Source organism: Oncorhynchus keta, chromosome 33, assembly GCF_023373465.1.
Source record: "Oncorhynchus keta strain PuntledgeMale-10-30-2019 chromosome 33, Oket_V2, whole genome shotgun sequence".
Taxonomy (NCBI): domain Eukaryota; kingdom Metazoa; phylum Chordata; class Actinopteri; order Salmoniformes; family Salmonidae; genus Oncorhynchus; species Oncorhynchus keta.
Window position 1 is genome coordinate 17,662,469 of NC_068453.1, and position 23,776 is coordinate 17,686,244.

General features: G+C 42.3%; 3 protein-coding genes, 4 non-coding genes and 1 pseudogene across 7 annotated transcripts; 1 reads left to right on the forward strand and 7 right to left on the reverse strand.

The window, feature by feature from the left end:
* Positions 1-89: 89 nt before the first annotated feature.
* On the reverse strand, positions 90-2,462 carry LOC118365966 (ankyrin repeat and SOCS box protein 13-like; annotated as a pseudogene).
* LOC118366298 (rab GDP dissociation inhibitor beta-like) lies at positions 2,254-13,222 on the reverse strand. The gene is made up of 11 exons (XM_035748857.2): positions 13,054-13,222; positions 6,912-7,019; positions 6,479-6,578; positions 5,965-6,099; positions 5,476-5,674; positions 5,015-5,146; positions 4,586-4,685; positions 4,313-4,484; positions 3,796-3,940; positions 3,658-3,712; positions 2,254-3,524 (listed from the first exon to the last, which is right to left on the reverse strand). Exons 1-11 carry the CDS (start codon positions 13,096-13,098, stop codon positions 3,369-3,371), a joined length of 1,347 nt encoding a protein of 448 aa, XP_035604750.1. The 5' UTR covers positions 13,099-13,222; the 3' UTR covers positions 2,254-3,368.
* On the forward strand, positions 13,141-19,183 carry LOC127914623 (uncharacterized). The gene is made up of 3 exons (XM_052492241.1): positions 13,141-13,242; positions 13,540-13,614; positions 16,754-19,183. The coding sequence occupies exons 2-3, from the start codon at positions 13,573-13,575 to the stop codon at positions 17,507-17,509; spliced, it is 798 nt and encodes a 265-aa protein (XP_052348201.1). The 5' UTR covers positions 13,141-13,242; positions 13,540-13,572; the 3' UTR covers positions 17,510-19,183.
* Positions 15,120-23,746, reverse strand: LOC118392576 (ankyrin repeat domain-containing protein 16-like). The gene is given in 8 exon segments (XM_052492240.1): positions 15,120-15,779; positions 19,242-19,320; positions 19,422-19,583; positions 19,791-19,899; positions 20,075-20,117; positions 20,242-20,462; positions 22,819-23,047; positions 23,050-23,746. Coding segments are annotated over 8 exon segments (1,056 nt in total). The 5' UTR covers positions 23,108-23,746; the 3' UTR covers positions 15,120-15,624.
* On the reverse strand, positions 20,694-20,781 carry trnay-gua (transfer RNA tyrosine (anticodon GUA)). Its single transcript is given in 2 exon segments — positions 20,694-20,729; positions 20,745-20,781. It is a non-coding gene; the product is annotated as a tRNA-Tyr (tRNA).
* Positions 21,333-21,420, reverse strand: trnay-gua (transfer RNA tyrosine (anticodon GUA)). The gene is given in 2 exon segments: positions 21,333-21,368; positions 21,384-21,420. It is a non-coding gene; the product is annotated as a tRNA-Tyr (tRNA).
* Positions 21,977-22,064, reverse strand: trnay-gua (transfer RNA tyrosine (anticodon GUA)). The gene is given in 2 exon segments: positions 21,977-22,012; positions 22,028-22,064. It is a non-coding gene; the product is annotated as a tRNA-Tyr (tRNA).
* trnay-gua (transfer RNA tyrosine (anticodon GUA)) lies at positions 22,623-22,710 on the reverse strand. Its single transcript is given in 2 exon segments — positions 22,623-22,658; positions 22,674-22,710. It is a non-coding gene; the product is annotated as a tRNA-Tyr (tRNA).
* Positions 23,747-23,776: the final 30 nt, after the last annotated feature.

Consider the following 23,776-nt stretch of genomic DNA (forward strand, 5'->3'; position numbering starts at 1 on the left):
CCCAGCAACAACCTCCAGAGCTCTGGCACCCAGCAATGTCCTCAGAGCCACTCTGCTAAGTTGCTGCAGACTCAGAGGAGATAGAGATAACCAGACAGCCACAATGACAAAAGTCACATAAGGGATGGAGAATCACAAATGGAAAATATTATTGCCTCTAGACTTACTTTCATAATACTGTAAGCATTGTTCAGTGGGAGCCAGGCTTGGTGTAGTCTATGGGCTTTTTGTTGTCGTTGTCTGTGACATACACGTTGCCTCCAAAGTCCACCAGTAACTCAATCATTTCCACCATCTCTACTCTGGCAGCATGGTGGAGAGCCGTCTCATGGAACTTAGCTGCATTCACCTTGGCACCTGAACAGAAAACACATTCTGTTCACAGTCGATACTTACATTTTCTCAGGAAAATGTGGCTTTGTGGCAGATTTGTGAATGAATTTCCAGTGTCCGCCCAGCATAACAAATACTTGTATGTAAAACGTATACATAAACACTGTATGATACAGAGCCATTGATATGAATACAGCAGTTGCCTGAGACAATGTTTTGCTCTTTGTCCCCATCCTCACCTGCTTTGAGCAGCACCCTGGCACAGTCCACATGCTCCTGGCACAGGCAGCATGTAGAGGGGTACCGAACTGGAGGTCAAAGGCGTCTAGCAAGACTCCACGCGCTATCATTAGCCTCACTATATCTGCATTCACTACAGTATATAGATGGATACTAAACAGTTTCATTAGATATGAAGTTCGCACACATATCTATACACATACGATGCATCCTCCTCACACCCACTCTCTTGCACTCCTACTTCACTCACCCTAGTGCTGCCCCTTATCTCCTTACCTCTTCCTCCAGTCCTCTTACCTCTCCTTCTGCTTAAAACCTATTCCACCAGTCTCTTCCCTCCTATCCTGGTCAGTCTTCCCTCTCCTGCCCTGTTTTCTCCCTCCTCCAGTCCACCTGACCCTGCCTTTATCACTATTTCCCCAGTCTTACCCTTTATGCAGGCCTCGTGCAGGGGAGGCAGTGAGTGCTGTGAGGGAGGGGTTGACTTTGGTTCCATGTTCCAGCAGCATCTTTGCTGCTTCCCGCAGCACAGGCGTTACAGAGAGGAGCGCTATCATGGATGGTCCTCACGTCCACCTGGGGGAGAGGGGGTAAAAAGGAAAGGATGAAGAGAGAAGGGGACCACTACTGCTACACATGCTCCAGGTGTATTGGTGTTTCTTGCCACAGCTCTATATATTTAGCCCTACTGTAGCTGCCTCACCTGAGCCCCTGCATAGAGTAGCAGTCGGGCAAAGTTTGGATGTCCCTGGATGCAGGCATCATGGAGAGGAGTGATGTTGTCTACTGTCACCATGTTTACAGATGCTCCACCCTCAATCAGCTGTTTCACCTGAAGGGCCCTGCCTAAGGACATGAAAAGCAGTTCAGTCTGCCCAAATCCCTAGTAGGAAGGGGAGAGCCTCTGGCACAAACGAGACCTCCTGCGTATTTACACTGGTTGGGTTATTATGAGTTCATCCAATAAACATGGTTGAGCAATGAATAAAAGCAAACATATTTACATTCACCTTTGTCAATAATTGGAATTTATGTAGTTCAGATTGAAAAATGGATAGTGCCCAAATTGAAGACTCAACAATATTTCCGTGGCGCTGTCAATACCGTTATTGCCGGATTTTCCATTGAGAAATATTAGCGTGACAGAAACAAAAATCAACATGAGTGGACTGGGTTTATTTATCAGAACAGGGTCCATGTGACAATTGGGACAGGAAAGCCGCAAAGGCTTCTGGGAGTTGTAGTTCTAAGCTTGAGATTTACTTGGGGCTTTGAAGTACCAAACATGTAACAGCTTTTTGATTCTGTGGACATGCCATGTTAAGTGCATTTAACCATTACACATTAAAACAGTTACAAATAGGCTGTCATATTAATACCAACCAGCCAATACGGAATTTCACCAAATCCAGAGTAATCTTTGCACTTCATTAAAGGATTATCTTTGTCATAAGAATCAGACTGTTCATGTCGGTTTTTAGTCCTGCATCTATAAATAACTCAAAGATCCTCTTCAGTGCAAAGTTCATAGATGCTTCAGCAGACAGTTTAGGTTGACGATATTGTAAAATAGTATTAGAGTAAGTGTCAAAGGCAAAGATTCCAATACTCAAATGACCACACAAAAGCCCAGACAGCAATACTCGCATCGACTCACAACTGAATAAGGACAACAAATACTTTTGTTTTTTCACAAGTTAATTTTTACTTTGCAGTACAGAAATCATTTGAGCACCGTCTTTTTGTAATCTTTTTTTATACATTGATGACATTTAAACAGGGTCCTTGTCATATCAATACTGCCATAGTAGACATTTGGTCCTTTTAAAGCAATTAGTCAACCTCACCACAAATCCCCAACCTGCTTCAGTCTGCTTGGGTCTGTTCATTTTTAATAGTAAAGGAAAGACTAGTATTCTATAACATTATGGTTACTCAAGCTGCTGCAAACAGGTCCAGGTAGTTGGACTACACTTGCTCGTTCAGTGGCTTGGCCGAGGTACAGTAAGATGCCTTGCCCAGGGCTGTCTGCTAGAGGCTGGAGATGAGCCACCAGGACAAGGGAGCTGATAAATGAAAACAAAAAACAAGCCCCCCCCCCAATCACAATCGATCGGAGTATTTATATTAGCTGGTAACAGGAAACAATTAAAAGCTTCCTCTCTCTCTCTCTCAAGGTTTTGGTGGTCAAATGAAGCTTTGCTGGCCAAACCCTTTTTTGGTTACGGCCTGTTAGGAATAGTGCTTCATTGTAACAAGCCAAGCCACTCACTTACCTCCCTCACAACAACGAACACACCTGACAAGAAAAATACAACTGATCTGATCACATTTCATGATTCACTTCCCCAAAACACTTATGCTTTTACATGGTTGCATTATTTATTTTTAGTATTTGAACAAAATAAATTTGACCCTCCCACACTGTGGTACTGTTTTCTTTTGATTGATCAAGTGATTTGGCATATGTGGACTAAACGCCCTCATCCAGGAGAGAAAATCATCAGTTACATTATGAAAAAGAATGTAGGGCGTATGTATACCAATGTTCAGTGCAACAACTGTCTGAATGTAATTATAAAATGCATAACTCCCACCTGGCCCCCTTTTCCAGTGATGCTATATTGCGACTTCATATATAGGGTGTACTTCCATAACGGGCAAAACATATACTTGGATCATCAGCCAGCCCATTTATCTATATTTTTGGATAGTTTTCCTTATTTTTTTTAAAGATTTCAGTTGTCGGTGGCAAATATCTGATATTCACGAGTGTTGCAGACTCGCTCGTTTCTCTACTGGTCAGCTGCGTCGCCGAAGATGTCGTTCTTCTTGCGCTCCATCTCGGCAAAGTCAAATTCGGTTCCCGTCATCCGCTTGTAGATGTCCTTGATGTCGTCGCAGGTGGTCTCGAAGTGGGTGGTAGCATCGTAGGTACGGGACATGAAGATCTACGCCAACAATAAGAAAACAATTGATGGTTAAACACAGGCAAAGAAGACCAGCAATAATTATATTTTTGTTAACACAAGGTCACTGGATTTTACTGGGGTAAGCAGAAACAAACAGAAGTAATGGACCCACCTGGCTTTCAGCACCCATGTCAGTTGGTGCGTACTGGTCACTGATGCTCACAAACCTGCCAAGAGAAATGATAACGTCAACATGACCGTAGCAAAGACTAGTGGGAGACATCCAACAGTTTAGTGATGAGGCTCGTACTTCTGCTCGACAGGCTCCAGCAGGTCCATGGCTGGTTTGACCTCCAACTCAGGGTTGTCCGTCTCCACTGTGGTGCTGATGATGGCCACATACTTCCCCTGTGCTGCCACATTATGTGTATAGGAGATCATGCACACGTAGATATCTGGGATGAAAAAGAAAGATTAGTAAATTCAATATTTCACTCCTTGTCTGAGTTGGGTGCAATTTGGGGCAGTGATATGGTTAAGTCCAAGCCATCCTTCAAAGATTCATTTGATTCACCATCATCTCACCCTCAGCGGGGTCAGGGATACAGTATCTTCAAACTAGCTTCCTTTTCCCCTTAACCTGGATGTGGGGACACCCCTCGGGCATTTATTTTACACCTGCTACGTGATGTTAGTCTTAAGTAGAGTACTCAATAGTTTTGGGTAGTTGAGCGTGAAGATGGTCTCTCATGTTTGATTTATAAATCTCATGCGTTGTTTCCATATGGGCCTTGCGTGGTGACATCACTTCCTGCAGTGGGGCTCACCGTGCTTCCTGTTGACCTGGTTCTGGGGGATGATGATCTGGCAGGAGTTGGCATCACTGGTGTTCTTGATGGGGTGGCTCATGATGCAGATGACCCGGATCACCTGACCGACCTTGGTTGTGCGGTCCATTAGATAGCTGGGATCGCAGATCAGCTGCTTACAGCGGGCGATCTGCGGTGGGGGGTTAAGTATTAGCGCCAAGATTACACATGCCTTCCTCTAGTCCTCAGAGTATGGGCTCTATATAAGCTGGGGAGAAATACGATTTTTACCTCTCCCTCAGACTTGACTCCCACTACTTTTCCATCCTCCATGACAATCTCCTCAATGGGCTTGTTCAGCATGTAGGTTCCTCCGTAGATAGCACTTAATCTACAGGAAGGAGACAGGGAACGAGAGGGAGAGATTCTGTAAAGCATGTTCAATTCTCTGACAATGTCAATTTTAACTAGAAGCACACAGTTCAGAATACTATTGTATACTTTCAAGAAATAGCACTTTGAAAAAGACCCATCTAAATTCAAACAGTCCAACAGCAAAATAAGAAGAAATAATTGGGCATACTGCTGAACATTGTATTTGGATTCAAACGAGTCAAACTTTTATTTGCATAGTGAAAGTCAACAAGCCAAAACACGGATGAAACAAAAAGGCAGCTAGACGGAAAACGATAGAGGTTAGAAGTCAGAGTTGAGCCTTACCTGGCGAACCCTTGGGGCAGCTCCCCCAGGCCGTAGAGGGGGTAGAGGTACGGACTCTTGCCATATCTGGCCAGAGACTCACTGTACAGCTTGATCCTGTTTAGCGAGTCCATGCAAGGCAGGTCCAGGTACCTGAGAGAGAGGAGAGAGACAAGAATGAATACAGTGCTTTCTTTGAATATATAACCAAGTTTCTTGAAAGAATGGAAAATATAATGACTACCTTTGACACCCTGTGCTCGTGAGGCTACCATGTCATCTAAACGGTATATCATAGCGGTGACATTCCAGGTCACCTTTATCACAGTCTCAGAATATTGCTATATCCTGAAATCTGATAATCAACGTAGTGCAACTTCAAACAAGACTACCTGTAATTCTTCTAGCTTTTTAGTTAACCCCAAAATGGCCGAACACCTTCCATCTCTGGCTCAGCCAATAAGAAGATGCAGGTGACTCACTCGTCTGTCCGGTAGAGGGCGAGGGAGTGTCCTGTGAAGTCGATGACATCCTGGCCCAGGTCAAACTTCTTGAACACGTCCCTCATCGTCGTCTTGTTGGGGTCCACGCCCTCCATGGTCTTGGGGTCGTTTTCATCAAAGTTAGCCACGAAAACCAGGAACTTCCTGAAACGCCGTTTCTCAAACAGCCCCATCAGACCTGTAGGGGAGAGAGTTGTGCTATTCAGGGGTAGCTAATTATCTACATGATTGAGAGCTGAAAAGCAAGACAATACAGAACCAGGAAGAGGTTATTTGTGAGGAGCTGCGGTGACAGTAAGACATTTTGACGTATGACATGTCAACAATTCACCGTTTTAGACTGCTGTAAGCTGGATGGATATTAGACTTGATTAAAAGTTTACTGTATGCAGAGTTAACCTGAGCAGACATATAAACTACAAAACCCAACCTCTCCTCTATTTCCTATAGTCCCCCTGTTCCACTCACTGGATGCCAGGGCCTCGGTCTCAGTGGAGGGCACTTTGTAGATGCTGCCCTTTTTGTAGACGAAGCTGCCTTCGATCACCTTGAAGTCCAGGTAGCGCGTCACCTGTGTGATCAGCAGCATGCGGACCAACTGACCTGCACAGGTGAGACAGACAAATCAGTGTTACCTTTCCCAGACAGATTGAACTTTATTCTCCCAATCTAATTCAAAATCACTTTTACATATACAGCTTCATTAGCCTTCAAATTGAAAGTTCTCTCTGTTGCCTCATCCTGTCAACCACATCCAATCATTGCTAGGCAACAAGATCAGTCGCACTATCAAATATGGCCACGACCCAACTACTGAATATTCCAGAATCACATTTGGTATTCATCCCTTCTTTTCCCCTGAGACCAAGGATGAAGTGTTATATCTAAGGCCCAGAGTTTTTCCTTGTCTGGTGACATGGACAGGAAAACTCCTGGCCCTCGTTAATATAATACATAATAAAAAGTGGTGATTAGTGTTTACCGTTGGCCATGAGGAACTTCGGGATGAGGTCCACATTCCAGTCCCGGCCTTTTCCCATGGACTCCGGTGGGGCGCCTGGGAGACTGAAGCGTTTATACAGCTAAAAGAGAGAATCATTTGCCATTTTGTTGAAGCAGCAATTTAGCCAAGAGGAATACAACAGAGTGCATATATAAGCAGCAAATGACTATAATGATCATGTGCAGTCACCCATTTTTAAGGATATTCAGATTAGTATGACTAGTTCCTTGTTCTCTTTCTCATGCCTCCTCATTCAGATTCATACGGTTACAAACATTTCTGGGAAATGGGTGATTAGGCATCCTGACTGTTATCTTGTGTAAGAGAATGATGCAGTCTTAGTTTGTGCCTTGTGTGGACTGTTGAGGTTGGTCTTATGGGTCAGCGCCTCAGAGGACAGAGGTCGACTTACATCCTCCAGGGGAGTGATGGAGGCACTCTCTGCCCCGTAGTAGGAGTTCCGGTCCATGTGCAAGACCTTCTTCCCCTTCACCGACATGATTCCTGACAGGATGCATTCCTATTGGACGAGAGACAGGAGAGGGGTTTGAGCATCACGCAAATCACTTAAACCTGGATAGTTGCCAATATCGCACAGGTCAAACATTTGGAATGATAATTGAATCCTAGATATTGATTTTCATGTTTGAGATTGTATTGTTGTATGAATATTGCTGGTATTAGTTTTTTCTTCTTCTCCAGATAGGATTGTGTTTCATAATGGCAGATGCACAGAGTCACGGTCTCGTTACGGCCAGAAAATGCACTAAAAGCCTCACATTTCACACAGCCCAGATTCAACTAGACAAGGAAACATTTGAGGCTTTGTCGCAGATGTAGTCAAAGTAATGAATGTGGTCCCTGTCTGAGTTTTCCCTGTCTTTTCATGCTCCAATCTGATAACTGACTGTGTGGCCAGCAACAGTGGACCAGTCCAGCTGGCAGGGTCTCTATAATGATAGCTTATGCTAGTGGTCTATCCATGCTTCCCCTCTGCTTGCCGTGTGTGTACTTAAGATGGATTAACACTGATTATATAGTGTAAGCAATCATTTAGCCTAATAAGCAGGAATTTCATAAAAATTGGATTAATATGACACAACAGACAAACATTAAATCTACTGTTGAATCTTCTGGGAGAGTAGACTTACGTAGCCTAACTACCATGACCCGCTAAGGCTTTGACTGAAGATGGCCTCAGTTCTGGTGTGTGTGTTCGCCACTTTTGATAAGGAGGGCAGTGGAGGAGAGGGGGGGCGTGTGTGGGACCAGAGTCACAGAATTAATTCAGTATGAGCTCCAGTTTGGTTAAAAGTAGAGAAGGAGATTCCAGAATCTACAACACAGAACTCTATTCAACATTCTCAGTCATTCTAGAGTAGAGGCAGTCTGTAGTGACAGTGTCGCCACAAAATAAAGGGTTTTAGCCATGGCCGCTGAAGAGGGGAGCTATGCAGAGAGGGGAGTAGGTTTGAGCGTCCAATTCAACTCATGCTCCATTTAAAAGATGGAATTTAGGCTAGATAGTACAACCAAGCTGCCGATCAGCAGCTTTCTGTTTCTCTCGTAGCAGTGCTAGGCTGCGATTCGAGTTCCTCTGTCAAGGCAAAAGTTAGTCAAGAATCACGGACTGCCTGGTACAGTACGGCCGGCCGGCCAGCCAGCCAGAGGAAAACGTGCGCGCGTGTGACTGACTCTCGAATTCCCACCATCTTTCAAAAGGCCTTAAGATTATGGCAGCTGGTTTGTAGAAGCAGCAAAACACTCTGCGTCATTTGATTCCGTGGACTTTATTCAGAAAAAAAGTTCAACTGAAATGCTGCCCGATTCAGAACACTGTGCTGACAGAGGGTTACCCCATCCAGTAGCTTCTGCCTGCATATTGAAGCCGCAATATTTGATCTTACTGTAACAAATCACCCTAGATAAGGCCGTGGAATGACTCAGATTTAATATAATGGGGGGAGAAGAGGTGACAGGTTGTGTTTGTGGGGCTACACTGTGTTGACAATGACTAATAATACAACAAACAGGACACCACAGCATCATGATTCCAGACTCCTGGTATACACTGCTGCTAGGTCTTACACAATGTATTATGTCACAGGAAGTGACTCTGGTGTGGCTATTGTTTTAGTTTCCATCTCCCTAGAGTCAGCAGCATTCAGATCAGGGCAACTTAGGGCTCCGGTGTACAAAAACAGCACCTCACCTCTGCTGTTCTCATCATCGTGGGGATACAGGGTCCCTGACCCACTTGCCTGCCCCGTGCTAACCCTTCTGTCTGGAGCTGGGCAAGTTTAAAGTAAGGACAGTATCATTTCCTCACCACTGCATTTTCAGACCATGGGCCTTAACGTTAGACAAACAAGGACTTTTACTGAGCTAAAAAAAAGCACTGACCGGTCAGGTCTCTCAGGGGGAAAAAAAATCAATGTCCACTCTCAGAGAGAAGCATTGATGTCACTCAACGTGAGATTAAAGAGATGCAGGACTGCCTGTGCTGCAGATCCGCAGTGGAAGCATGTGCTCATCTCACTGACTGGTAGTCTACCACAAGCACATGAGGAATGTCTTTTTCATAAAAGGCATCTTAGAAAAAGGTGCAGGTAATGCCTTTGATGTTCCATCCATAATGACCAAATTACCATTTTAGTACCAATTATTACAGATGTATTTCTTTCGTGGGAAAAGGGCACCATAAAAGGTGCAACTGAAAGTCCAAACGTGTCTTGGGGATTTCAGGTTGGAGAAAAATACCTCAGAAAATGTCTAAACTCCACCATGTGGTAAGGCAAGCTGTTCATATTTCCCTATTCATTTAGGAAGACAATCAGAGAAAGGCTGGAGGTCTATGCTCAATTTGGTTGTGTGGCATAAAATTGTCCTTGTTTCTCATCACGGTTTTGTAAATCCATTAAATACACATGGAGGGTGGCAGGTAGCCAAGTGGTTAGAGTGTTGGGCCATTAAGGGGAAAGGTTGCTGGTTTGATTACCCGAGCCGTCAAGGTGAAAAATCTGTCGACGTGTCAAGGCAGTTAAGCCCAATTTGCTCCAGGGGCGCCGTTCTACTATGGTTGACCTTGTTAAACAACACATTTCACTATCTGGTGTTTAACAAAAAAATATTATTTTGGTGCTGTAACTTCCAGAATATATGGCAGTAAATGGATGCCTCCCAGACACAATTTTGAGTGGCATGTGACTCAGGCAGCCCTGCTGTCTGTAGGCTCTGACATTCTGCTGGGGGTAGCCTAGGCATCACAACCTCAGGCTGAGAGATGGGAAGAAATCAATCCTCAATGCAACCAATAAAACACATTGAAGTCGGGGGGATTTCACAGTTAAATCTTTAACACAGCAGCCCTATAAAAAGCAGGTGGATTTTTATGACAAGTGATTGACTGAGGCCCACTCTGAAGATGGTAAAGTGTTGGGTGGCTCTCTGAAGTTCAAAAGGCCACAGTGTGAGTCACACTAAGAACAAGAGTGACTGTGTGCCAGTGCCACCCTGGCTGACATTTCCCCACAACTCCTTCATGTGTGGCTCCAAAAGGTTGGGATCCAACATCTGGACTGCATCTGTCATGTCATTGCACACTGTCTGGATCCACACACAGTACAAGAACCATCACATCTTCTTCCCTTGCTCTAATTGAATGATACTCAAAAGTTATTACCTAAATCTAGCCTCCATGTTTCATCCGCTACTGCAGCCCTATATCCTTCTATCAGGAAAAAGGTGATTGGCCAGAATGAAATCGGATTAATGGCATCACATGACAACCACAAGTATCAAGTGGTGGTGTAAAAGAGGGGCTTATAATATTGATGACCATGCCTTCCTGGGCCTCTTTTATTTAACATTTATTTAATTAAGCAAGTCAGTTAAGAACAAATTCTTATTTACAATGGCGGACTAGGAACAGTGGGTTAACTGCCTTGTTCAGGGGTAGAACGACAGATTTTTACCTCGTCAGCTCAGGGATTCGATCTAGCAACCTTTCAGTTACTGGCCCAACTCTCTAACCACTAAGCTACCTGCCACCCCCATCCATTAAGTATGGGGACAGACAGACAAGGACACCACCATCCACCCCAGCCAAGTCCCAGATGCTGGGGAGACTAGATGTAGATGTTTGCTCGGCCCCCGCTGCAGAAGGAGGAGGATACATACAATTAAGGCATATCCCAGAACAGCCTTTCCCCACCATGTCTTTCTCAACCACAAAGAGGAACCACATGTACCACAATCAGTGTGGAGTGTGGGAGATGCTTGAATAAACGCCCAACAGAACTGGATACTTGCTAGGGTTGCCTTGCATCAGTTGGAACTAAGCCTATCTCTCGTTTCGTTCCACTGTATCATAGTATATGGCGCCAGTTAGGTCGACGTGATGCCTCAGAGCTCTGACAACGGTCTGTCTGGCTTTTGTAGAACTTAAACTTGCCCTGTACTCTCAGTTCCTCTGCGACCGAACCACACCCATATGCAGTCTAAAACAACACAGGAGTCACCAGCCCAAAAGCCAACACTCTCAACCCGGCTGCCTACCCCTAAGCTGACAAGCCAAAATGCCTTCCTGACTGCCACATCCTGTTGGAGTGGACGACACAAAATGTGGCTGCACAGGATTCTGAACGATTTCACACAATTCCTGGATGGAATATGGAATTCCTAAGTTATGTAATCATGGAATGTGACGGTCAGTGTGACTGACAGCAAAGGAACTAGCTGGACCTATATCAGTGAATGTATTGCTTTCAAACCTTGGCAATGGATTATTTCCCAATGTAACAGTATGATTGTCTTCTTGTGTGTGTGTGTGTGTTCTATTGCTGAACTGTTATTTTTAACAATACACGCCCCCACCTGAGTCAGACATGCGAGACAGACAGGAAACTGTAAATAGATCATCTGAGTGAGGCCTCAGAGTACAGTAAATTCTATCAAGTTTTTCCTGTCATGCCTCAACCGAGTGATTTACAGCTGAGTAAAGGAGTGGGAACAACATACTATCGGTCATTTTGGTTCTCTCAATGATTCCATGTATGTTCTTGTGAGCTAGCTACAAAATGTACGAGAACTAATATCCGTGACAGAGTATCCTTTGATAAAAATATAATTTGCTGGCTGGCTAGTGGATACAAAGTAATTAACTAGTAATGCTGAATCAACTTGAGAAACTAGCTAGCGAAATCAGGGTTTCCAAAACGCCGTCCTTGGGCTCCCCCTGGGTGCACGTTTTGTTTTTTGCTTTGATTACTTGAGTAAGCCTTGCAGTGCAGGACAGAGTTTGGGAAACCCTGAGATGGCGGTGGGGTTATGGTAGGCAGGCATAAGCTATGGACAATGAACACAATTGAATTTTATTGCTGGCAATTTGAGTGCACAGCGATACAGTGACAAGATCCTGAGGCCCATTTTAGTTCCATTCATCCACTGCCATCACCTCATGTTTAAGCATAATGCACACATTTCACAGGGATCTGGAAACAATTTCTGGAAGCTGAACATATCCCAGTTCTACCATGGCCTGCATACTCACCAGACATCTCACCCATTGAGCATGTTTGGGATGCTCTGGATCGACGTGTAGGACAAGGTGTTCCAGTTCCCCTCCAATATCCCAAAACTTTGCGCAGCCATTAAAGAGGAGTGGGACAACATTCCATTGGCCACAATCAACTCTATGTGAAGGCGATGTGTCACGTTGCATGATACAAATGGTGGTCCAACCAGACCAACAGATGCATATCTGTACTCAGGGTCATGTGAAATCCATAGATTAGGGCCTAATTTATTTCAATTGACTGATTTCCTATATAAACTGTAACTCCAGTAAAATATTTGAAAATGTTAAGTTTATATTTCTGTTCAGTGTACTATAGGTACACCAGTTAGATTAGCTAACTAGTTACAATTTAACTACAGTAGCTAAACTAATACTCGCGGGGAGAATCTCCTCCCCAAAACAAACCAAAACCACCGCCTGTTGAAAAATCCAAGCACTCATGAATAAAGCTTCATCGCATGGTGATGGTAACGTTACATAAATTAGTATTCAACTCGAAAATTACACTACCTTTGTATCACACTCAACATGAGAGCATATGCACACTTTTTCAAAATAAAAAAGGACAATACACTGTCAAACTGGGACACGTTAGCCTAAACAAAGCTGGCATTAGCTACAATAGCTATCATGCTAACCAATTAGCTACCAATGCCAGCTAGATTTTCACACTTGATTTATAAACAGCATGCATGAATATGAGACCGAGGCACCACCTTAAAATGACGTTAAACGTATTAGTAGTTACCTAGGTAACTACCGAAAGTTAAGTTCATTGAGAAAAATATTTGTTAATGCAAACATTGACAGACGTGACCACTGACAGTAGTTAGCTAGCTAGCTTATTAGGCCCAGCCGATAGTTGAACTACGCTAGCTAGCAAAGCTCGACAAAGTGGCAATTGAAGGAACATATTGCCTCTGAGCATCGCTTAGATTATTCAAGGAACGAACTGACATGGTACAATTATGCTCACCGTCAGTCCGGTACCCAGCACGATAACGTCGTATTCTTCATTCATTTTCCCAGGTGTTTTCTCCTCTTTTCCTGAATAGTGGCCCGAAGAAAATGGAGATCTGCAAAGCTGGAAACGAAAGGGGCTGCGGTTCAACGTCAAGCGATTCTGCTTCACTGTAGGGGAGGAGCCTATAGTCTGTCAATAACGGTAATATTTCTCAAATTTCTGGGTACTGATAATGAATCGATTATATACTTATCAATGGACATTTCCCTACATATATTTTTCATAAGAATCGTGCTTTTATTCGTCTTGTAATTTGTAAAAGTCTACTGTAGCTACCGTATTCCATCACCTGCCTATGCTGAGTATTTATTTTGTCAGAGGTGTGTCCTCTTTGACATTGTCCTTAGCCCCATTATACAGTGTGTGTATGTTTTCTCCCATGTGTGTGTGCGTGCGTGTGTGCGTGTGTGTATATGTGTGTGCGTTTGCTATGCATAGATCACCTTGGTTCACTTAGCAAGTCTTTCCCGGATGGACAGGATCCAGTCCACATTGCATCCTCAGTTTGCTTTGGTGAGTCAGTAGGTCAGGTGACAAACTCACACGATCATAACAACATAAAAACTCCCCTAATCCTTTCTTTAATCCTTCATATTCCAAAATGCCACATGCAGTGCCTTCAAAAAATATTCACACCACTTTACTTTTTTCCACATTTTGTTGTGTTACAGCCTTAATTTAAAGGGAATTAAATGTAGATTTTTTTTTGTCACTGGCCTACACACTACCAAACATTTTACTAATTAATAAAAAATGAAAAGTTCAAATGTCTTGAGTCAATAAGTAAGCCTAAATAATTTCAGGAGTTAAAATGTGCTTAACAAGTCACATAATAAATTGTCAGGACTCACTCTGTGTGCAATAATATTGTTTAACAATATTTTTTGAATGACTACTTAATCTCTGTCCCTCAGTCAATCAGTGAATTTCAAACACAGATTCAACCACAAAGACCAGGGATGTTTTCCAATGCCTTGCAAAGAAGGACACCTATTGACAGGAGAGAAAAATAAATTAAAAAGTCATTGAATTTACCTTTGAGCATATTAATTAAACTGTGGATGGTGTATCAATACACCCAGTCATGACAAAGAGCCAGCAGCATACCAGCCTGCATTCTGCTGCTGGCTTGCCTCTGAAGTTAACCAAGCTTAGTTCTGGTCAGTCCCTGGATGGGAGACCAGATGCTGCAAGAAGTGTTGTTGGAGGTTCGGGGAAGAGGCACTAAAGTGAATGTGCAAAACATTTGGCAAAGTGTGATGGAACATTTTATGTTTGTGCTTTTCTAATAACCAAGTTCTGTGTTCTATTCATGTGCTTTTCTAATAACCAATTTCTGAGTTCATGCAAGTGATTGAATGAATCCTCACCATTAGTATCTGCAATTTGGCAGTACGCCCAGACCCTTGTTTTGAACAAGGGATATCTCAGTTTCAAGGTCTCAGCTTTGAGAGAAGAAGCCTCGTGAGGTATTAGTTTGTCACATGCATGACCCAGTATTGGTTGGTCATGTGAATGAAGCAAACGTTAATGATGAATAAATTATGAATGATGAATAAGCTAAATCATGCAAATATAACTTGTATGTATATAAGAGAACTACCGGGACTGCCCCAGGTAGAGCTCCTGATCGGCATGTGTACTTGGTTAATTGAGTTGGTTGGAACCTCTTCAGAATGCTGATAATAAAGAATGATTAATTTAAGATTACATTTGAGTGTCCCTGTAAAGAATTTCAACAACAAAAGCAATTCACTTTTTGTCCTGAATAAAAAGTGTTATGTTTGGGGCAAATCCAACACAACACATCACTTACTACCACTCTTCATATTTTCAAGCATGGTGGTGGTTGCATCATGTTATGGGTATGCTAGTTTTTTTAGGATAAAAAGAAAAAGAATAGAGCTAAGCACAGGAAAAATCCTAGAGGAAAACCTGGTTCAGTCTGCTTTCCAACAGACACTGGGAGACAAATTCGACTTTCAGCAGGATAATAACCTAAAACACAAGGCCAAATATACACTGGAGTTGCCAAGACAACATTTAATGTTCCTGAGTGGCCTGGTTACAGTTTTGACTTAAATCGGCTTGGAAATATATGGCAAGACTTGAAAATGGCTGTCCAGCAATGATCAACAATCAACTTGACAGAGAATATAAAAAATAATAATGTGCAAATATTGTACAATCCAGGTGTGCAAATCTCTTAGAAATGTACCCAGAATGACTCACAGCTGTAATTGGTGACAAATGTGATTCTAACATGTATTGACTCAGGGAGTTGATTATTTATCTACTCAAGATATATTCATTGTTTTTTTTGTTTTATTAATCCCACGTTTTAACGCGACAAAATGTGGAAAAAGTAAAAGTAAAATAGTGTGAATACTTTCTGAAGGCACTGTATTGGTTTCATCCCCATCAACAAAATCCACACAGAAAGAAATTATATGAAGTTATTATTCTGCCATCCAGAATACCATTAATGTCCATAATTTATTGATTCTCCATTCAGACAGAAGTTTATGTCAAATCACATTCAAACACTCTGAGCACATCATTTTTTTTGGCAAGCTGTTGAGCAGTGGAGCCCGAGGCATCCACCACGTCTACTAGCCCCAGCTGTAGGAGTGTCCTGACCGCTTCTGCATGCTGCCCTGTACACGCCATATGAAGAGCTGGGGGAAGCACAGAGAGACACAGGCAGTAGATTAATTAATCAATGTCAGATACTTGCTGGCGCAGAGATCTGCACATTGCACACACAGGGTAGAGGTCTTCATGGGTCCAACAGACCCAAAATTCAGAGACCCAACCCAGAAACCAAATTTTGGTCTCAGATCTGGGTCGGGTCTGATATAATTGCCACGGGTCTCGGGTGGATCCATCCTCTGCTAATTTAATGTGTGTGAGGTGATGAGAACTGAATGAGCTTGTAGCTTATGTCCAGCGAAACTGGTTACCCCTGCTCACCTCACACGTGAAAGGAGCCTTGAACTAGGCTACTGTTGATTGCTAAGATGGAGGCCTTTTTCATTAAAGTAAAACGAAAGTTAGAGGAGAAATAGTATAGTGAAAACAAGGGGAATGTCCTCAGGGACAAGTTTTAATATTGTAGTGGACAAAGATGAGAAGTGAGTTGGCTTGGCCAAATGGACTGAGTGCAACTCGCTATTCAGGTTTTTTATTTATTTCATATTTATTATTATTATTGTATATCATTATTTTTGTAGGCCTGTTTAGGAATCTAAACCAGTTCTTTAAATATGCAAAAAGTGTTTTGTTTCATTATGTTGAGACATTTTTGTTGGCTAAATTAAGTTAACTGTCTTTTTTAACTTTGTACTCCGTATTTAGTTTAACATAGGTTAAAAGTCGGCCTGTTGTAAAATAAATAGCTTTAGCCTATTGCTGTCATTTGATGGGTAGTTGCTACAATATAGGCCTAGTCTGTTCAAAACGTTTGTAAAGGTTTAAACCAGTTCTTTAAATATGACACAAGTGTTGTTTTTTTGCCAAATGAAGTTCCATCTGACGAGTATAAAGTCACACCAAGTCACTTGGCTCTGTCATAACCTCACATGGTCTCTCCTATCATTGCTATGCAGACGACACACAATTAATCTTCTCCTTTCCCCCTTCTGATGACCAGGTGGCGAATCGCATCTCTGCATGTCTGGCAGACATATCAGTGTGGATGACGGATCACCACCTCAAGCTGAACCTCGGCAAGACGGAGCTGCTCTTCCTCCCGGGGAAGGACTGCCCGTTCCATGATCTCGCCATCACGGTTGACAACTCCATTGTGTCCTCCTCCCAGAGCGCTAAGAACCTTGGCGTGATCCTGGACAACACCCTGTCGTTCTCAACTAACATCAAGGCGGTGGCCCGTTCCTGTAGGTTCATGCTCTACAACATCCGCAGAGTACGACCCTGCCTCACACAGGAAGCGGCGCAGGTCCTAATCCAGGCACTTTTCATCTCCCGTCTGGATTACTGCAACTCGCTGTTGGCTGGGCTCCCTGCCTGTGCCATTAAACCCCTACAACTCATCCAGAACGCCGCAGCCCGTCTGGTGTTCAACCTTCCCAAGTTCTCTCACGTCACCCCGCTCCTCCGCTCTCTCCACTGGCTTCCAGTTGAAGCTCGCATCCGCTACAAGACCATGGTGCTTGCCTACGGAGCTGTGAGGGGAACGGCACCTCAGTACCTCCAGGCTCTGATCAGGCCCTACACCCAAACAAGGGCACTGCGTTCATCCACCTCTGGCCTGCTCGCCTCCCTACCACTGAGGAAGTACAGTTCCCGCTCAGCCCAGTCAAAACTGTTCGCTGCTTTAGCCCCCCAAACGGTGGAACAAACTCCCTCACGACGCCCGAGTCAATCACCACCTTCCGGAGACACCTGAAACCCCACCTCTTTAAGGAATACCTAGGATAGGATAAGTAATCCTTCTCACACACCCCCCCTTTAAGATTTAGATGCACTATTGTAAAGTGACTGTTCTACTGGATGTCATAAGGTGAATGCACCAATTTGTAAGTCGCTCTGGATAAGAGCGGTCTGCTAAATGACTTAAATGTAAATGTAAATGTAAAGAAATGCATGTCGGTGTTGGGAACATGGCACCAGCATACCTCTATCTTTCTCTCTTGGGCTAGGCCCAAGCTTTTCTTCCTTTATGTAGATGTTATATAATATCATATAGTGGACATCTAGGCCTGTATGCATGTAATGCCCTGATGCATTTAGCGCTCAAATCTCTAACAGTTAAATGGGGAGTTGGACAGTTAATGTTTGAGGACAGTAAAAACCAATGAAACAATAGGCTATGAAGTTTTGAATATGCTACCCTTCGAAACACAACACGTATTTTTTTTGTAATTTGTTATAGGCAGTTTTTAAGGACATGTAGGGCCTAAATACATTTCGCCAATATCACTTGTTTATTGATGGAGCAGCGCCCAGTCTGAGGTTTCTTTCTCCTGCTCTTTCTACTCTCTGATCTGAACAGGTTTTTTGAAAATGACTTCATGCATATCAGGTCGGGTGGGAAAGCCCCAGATCCATTTTGGAACGGGTCCAACTTTTTGGACCTGTGATGACCCCTAACACAGGGTGCCCGAGGACAGGATTCAATGACCTGCATTCAAGATCAACTGTACTTGTGACTATATGGGGCGGCAGGTAGCCTAGTGGTTGGAGGGTTTGACCAATAACCGAAAGGTTGCAAGAGCAAATCCCCAAGCTGACAAGGTAAAAATCTGTCGTTCTTCCCCTGTACAAGGCAGTTAATCCACTGTTCCTAGGCCGTCATTGAAATAAGAATTTGTTCTTAACTGACTTGCTAATTTAAATAAAGGTAAAACGTTTTTTTTTTTTTTAAATAGAGTGGTTTGAGAATTGGGTCTAATGCCAGAACTACTTGCATACGCTAGACAGAAGTTATGTAATTAGAACGCATCCTGTTCCCTGTATTATGTCAACTTACATTTCCAGTTTTTCTTGTTGCACAAGTTCAGATTTGGCATGCAAGCAGTTGTTTTAATGGAAGTGTATTGCTACAAGCAAAGTGCAATTATCATAATGTAGAATTATACAGCATTTAGCCTCTACACAGGGGTTCCCAAACTTTTTCACTCTTCCAGCATTGGGAAACATCCCGCGCCACCCCTGCACAAGCACTGTTCATGATACAAACTGTTCACACCCCTCTTGTTAGTGGAGAGAATTTTGCAGGTTTAAAGCTTATTTCGTGCAATTCTACACATTTTTTCATGGGGTGCAAAGAAACTTTGCAGTCTTAAAGCAAATTGTCTTGCAATTCTATATATGTTCCCATGTTTAATGTGTATTCATGTGACAAATACATTTAAAAAATGTTAGCTGACATGGGCTAGTTGATTTGGACATTTTGACAAGTTACAAATAGCTCCCTAAGGTATGCGAAGACTAACATGACAAGAGGAACTGATGATGCACTACCCAATTTTGAAATTACATCTTGTGCATTCTACTATTAAATGTTTCAGTTTAAAGCCGGATTGAGTTCCTTTAAAAAATATAATGTAATAATATCATTTGGGGGTACCCGTGCCGACCCCTCGCCCCACAGTTTGGGAACCATTTCTCTACAGTACCTGTTCTTCCCTTTTTGTCCCTGACATGAAGGTCTGCTCCTAATGTGAGGAGTGCTTTGATTGTGCTTGTGTGGCCCTCCTGAAAATATAAAATATCAGGCATGATATATTATTATTCACACAATTTGTCTTTATGTACAGGATAGGCCTGATAATAGATGTTTACAGAATAGAGCTAACCTTGGCAGCGTAGTGCAGGGAAGTGAGCTGCATGTCAGTGGCTGTCTGGTTCACGTCCACTCCGAGATCCCTCACTAGGAACTCTAGCGCCTCCTCCTGGGCTGTGACTGCAACCTGGTGCACCGGCTGGGCCCCGAGGATGTCTGATGCAGTCGGAGAGGCCTGTGTGACACACGAGAATACACAGGTCAGTATCTTGTTCAATGTCCAGCGGTACTGGAGTGGTTGAGGTGGATTAATTTCCCCAAGGGGACTATGGTGGAATTTAAGTGAGATACAGACAAGTTGATATTTTGGTGCAAATTTAATTTATCTCAGATATGTTTTGATAGATGGAAATGTTATTTTCCCCCAGAGTCTCCAGTATACCTGATGCTTCTCCAGCAGTAGCTTGGCCACAGATATGTGTCCGTTCCTCACTGCGTCCATAAAGGGAGTGACCCCACAGCTGTCCCTGCCATCCGGAACATAACCACACCTGCAAACAGAGAAGTGAGGGTCAGTTAGCACTACACCCACACACACATGATCACATTAACACAGAGTAACAACACTGACACTCTAGCATGCCTTCTCATAAGTATGCAAATCCTCTGAGAGACTATCCTAATTCATACCTCCTCTCACACACAGACAAACATTGACAAACACACCTCTGTACCAAGATGCTGACCACTTCTTCACAGCCATGCATCGCTGTAGGAACAGAGAATAGACAGAGAAGGGGTAATGAACCAGAATTTTTTTATGCATATTGTTCAAAACACCTGTGAATATGTCCAGACCTGTGACATGTCTGATTTGTTAGCACAGTGATTACCTGCAGTGTGCAGAGGAGTCCTCAGCGTCTTGCTCTCTGTACTCCATACTTCCGGGTTGGCCAGTAGGAGGTGCTGTATGACTGCTGGGTCTCCCTCCCTGCAGGCGATGTGGAAGGAGTTCCAGCCGTCCTTGTTCTTCAGCGTGGGATCGGCCTTGTGGGACAGCAGTTCCTGGATCACACCCAGGTTCCTGCGGGTGCAGGCCATCATCAGAGGGGTCCTGAAAGTAAAGGTGGGTCATGATGGTGGACCAGAGTTGCACATATCTTGCATTTTGTGAGGTCATATTTCGGTGAACAAATGTTTTTATTGGGTCACAAAGGAAATTTCAATTAATATTTATTTTAGCTCACCCTCCCACCCCAATTTAGTGTAGTATTTAATGATTTGTTATATCCATATGATGGTATACAATGCAGGCATGGTGATATTACATGGACTTTAAAAGATTTCCTTCGAGCCGGATTTGAACCAGCGACCTAAGGATTTCAGCATTTAGCCTCTACAGTCCTCCGCTCTACCAACTGAGCTATCGAAGGGAGATGTACGTAGTCAAAAAAAGCAGGATCGTATTCGGTAGTGCACAAGGTAGCAAAACGTTTAGCAACTGAAAAAAACAAGCCTCTCCAAATTCTGGTAGTCCTTTCCCGTTTCGGCCGGTTGCTTCCATTTGGTCTCGAATAAATTTGACTCTGTTCATTAAATTAATCTGTACCTATATAATCAATTGAAACCAGAACTTTAATTGAATCTTAGAACAACTTATTTGTTATTTGGTATACATGACACACACGCACACAAGGTCACCACTGCTGTTACTTGTTATTATTACTCTATTTAAACTGCTATACCAAGTTACATCTCACTTTACTACGTATATAACAGTCATCATAATTGGACATATATTATTTTATAAATCATACTATTTATTCTATTGTATACATCTCACAAGGAGTTTTATTACTTTGTATTGTTATTTTTGGACTTGGCATTTGATTGATATTGTAATGCATTGTTGTTAGCTGGTAAGCATTTATGCAGATAAGGAAAAAACTTTGAATTGATATGACATGGTCCGACGAAAATATTTTCCTTCGAGCCGGATTTGAACCAGCGACCTAAGGATTTCAGCATTTAGCCTCTACAGTCCTCCGCTCTACCAACTGAGCTATCGAAGGGAGATGTACATATTCATAAAAAGCAGGATCGTATTCGTTAGTACACAAGGTAGCAAAACGTTTAGCAACTGAAAAAAAACAAGCCTCTCCAAATTCTGGTAGTCCTTCCCCGTTTCGGCCGGTTGCTTCTATTTGGTCTCTAATAAATTTGACTCTGGTCATTCAATTAATCAGTACCTATATAATCAATTGAAACCAGAACTTTAATTGAATCTTAGAACAACTTATTTGTTATTTGGTATACATGACACACACGCACACAAGGTCACCACTGCTGTTACTTGTTATTATTACTCTATTTAAACTGCTATACCAAGTTACATCTCACTTTACTACGTATATAACAGTCATCATAATTGGACATATATTATTTTATAAATCATACTATTTATTCTATTGTATACATCTCACAAGGAGTTTTATTACTTTATATTGTTATTTTTGGACTTGGCATTTGATTATTGATTGATATTGTAATGCATTGTTGAGGAGAGTTAACTCGTAAGCATTTCGAAAAAGCTTCGAATTGATATGACATGGTCCGACGAAAATATTTTCCTTCGAGCCGGATTTGAACCAGCGACCTAAGGATTTCAGCATTTAGCCTCTACAGTCCTCCGCTCTACCAACTGAGCTATCGAAGGGAGATGTACGTAGTCAGAAAAAGCAGGATCGTATTCGTTAGTACACAAGGTAGCAAAACGTTTTGCAACTGACAAAAAACAAGCCTCTCCAAATTCTGGTAGTCCTTTCCCGTTTCGGCCGGTTGCTTCCATTTGGTCTCGAATAAATTTGACTCTGGTCATTCAATTAATCAGTACCTATATAATCAATTGAAACCAGAACTTTAATTGAATCTTAGAACAACTTATTTGTTATTTGGTATACATGACACACACGCACACAAGGTCACCACTGCTGTTACTTGTTATTATTACTCTATTTAAACTGCTATACCAAGTTACATCTCACTTTACTACGTATATAACAGTCATCATAATTGGACATATATTATTTTATAAATCATACTATTTATTCTATTGTAAACATCTCACAAGGAGTTTTATTACTTTGTATTGTTATTTTTGGACTTGGTATTTGATTATTGATTGATATTGTAATGCATTGTTGAGGAGAGTTAGCTAGTAAGCATTTAACGAAAAAACTTTGAATTGATATGACATGGTCCGACGAAAACATTTTCCTTCGAGCCGGATTTGAACCAGCGACCTAAGGATATCAGCATTCAGCCTCTACAGTCCTCCGCTCTACCAACTGAGCTATCGAAGGGGATAAAATGCGTCGAAATAAATGTATTTTTCAATACATATTTTTCTAAAAAGAGAATAACGTTGTCTTAATGTTTACACATGCTTTGCGTGTTAGTGTATGTCTCACCAATCAGCCTTTTTTAAGCAGTCTACTTTGGCTCCTTCAGTGAGCAGATAGCTCAAACACTCCCGCTGTCCCATGGACGCAGCTTCATGTAGAGCTCTTTTGTAGTCGGTATTGTAAAGCTCTATGTCCATCCCAATCTCTTTTACTAAAAATTGCACAATGTCCAAGTGGCCATGACGGGCGGCATAATGCAACAACGTATCACCCGATTTCCCGAAATGTTTTTTGTTGACACAATGTGCAACAATGTTGCCACCAAGTTCTTTTTTAAGTGTGCACAATTCGCCATTCTGGGTAAGCTTGATTAAATATTTCAATGCGTTCTCATCATCCATTGAACATATACATGTATTAAAATTAACAATTTGACACCGTTTAAACTGCTAAATTAGCTTAATGCTGTTTCTGTTCAGAAGCTTGGGTGGCAAGTAGCTTAAATGGTGACAAGTAGGTTAAATTGTTGGTCAACCAAAAACCTACACATTTCAATTGAGTTCTACTCTACTTTTTACCTTAAAAACGCAAAAGACAGGAAATGTGATCTTAATACCTGACAATAATACGTTAAAGCAATGGAAAACACTGTTCTACCATAGGCTATGGGCTAAAATAGCTTGCAGCATGTTCCTGCAAGAAATTCGGTAATACACTCTGATCGTCCAGTAGGCTGTAGCAGAATTGTGTACTGGGGGTTGTAGTTTTTGATATTCATTACTCTCAAAATAACTTATATTGAATAATAATGCATAGGTTGAGGTGTATTACATTTAACTGATTTAGACTTTGTAAATAACTTCTGCTTGCAATGGTAGTTGCCAAAAATTATGTAGGCCTATATAAGTATTAAATTGTAGGCCAAAAATCTACTTTTCTTTTTACGATAGGCTAAAACATGTAAAGGTAAGCTAGAAAGCTACATGCATCCTATGATAAATAATTTATGAAGCACAGTTGCTAT

What these genes read in the sequence shown, in the direction of transcription:
- LOC127914623 (XM_052492241.1), top strand. Translation starts at nt 13,573, where the DNA reads ATGGACAGGATCCAGTCCACATTGCATCCTCAGTTTGCTTTG. An exon ending in TGCATCCTCAGTTTGCTTTG is followed by an intron (nt 13,615 to 16,753) that starts GTGAGTCAGTAG and finishes TCTGATGACCAG; the next exon opens with GTGGCGAATCGCATCTCTGC.
- LOC118366298 (XM_035748857.2), bottom strand. Translation starts at nt 13,098, where the DNA reads ATGAATGAAGAATACGACGTTATCGTGCTGGGTACCGGACTGACG. An exon ending in TGCTGGGTACCGGACTGACG is followed by an intron (nt 7,020 to 13,053) that starts GTGAGCATAATT and finishes CTCGTCCAATAG; the next exon opens with GAATGCATCCTGTCAGGAAT. An exon ending in CTGGAGCCTGTCGAGCAGAA is followed by an intron (nt 3,713 to 3,795) that starts GTACGAGCCTCA and finishes TTCTCTTGGCAG; the next exon opens with GTTTGTGAGCATCAGTGACC.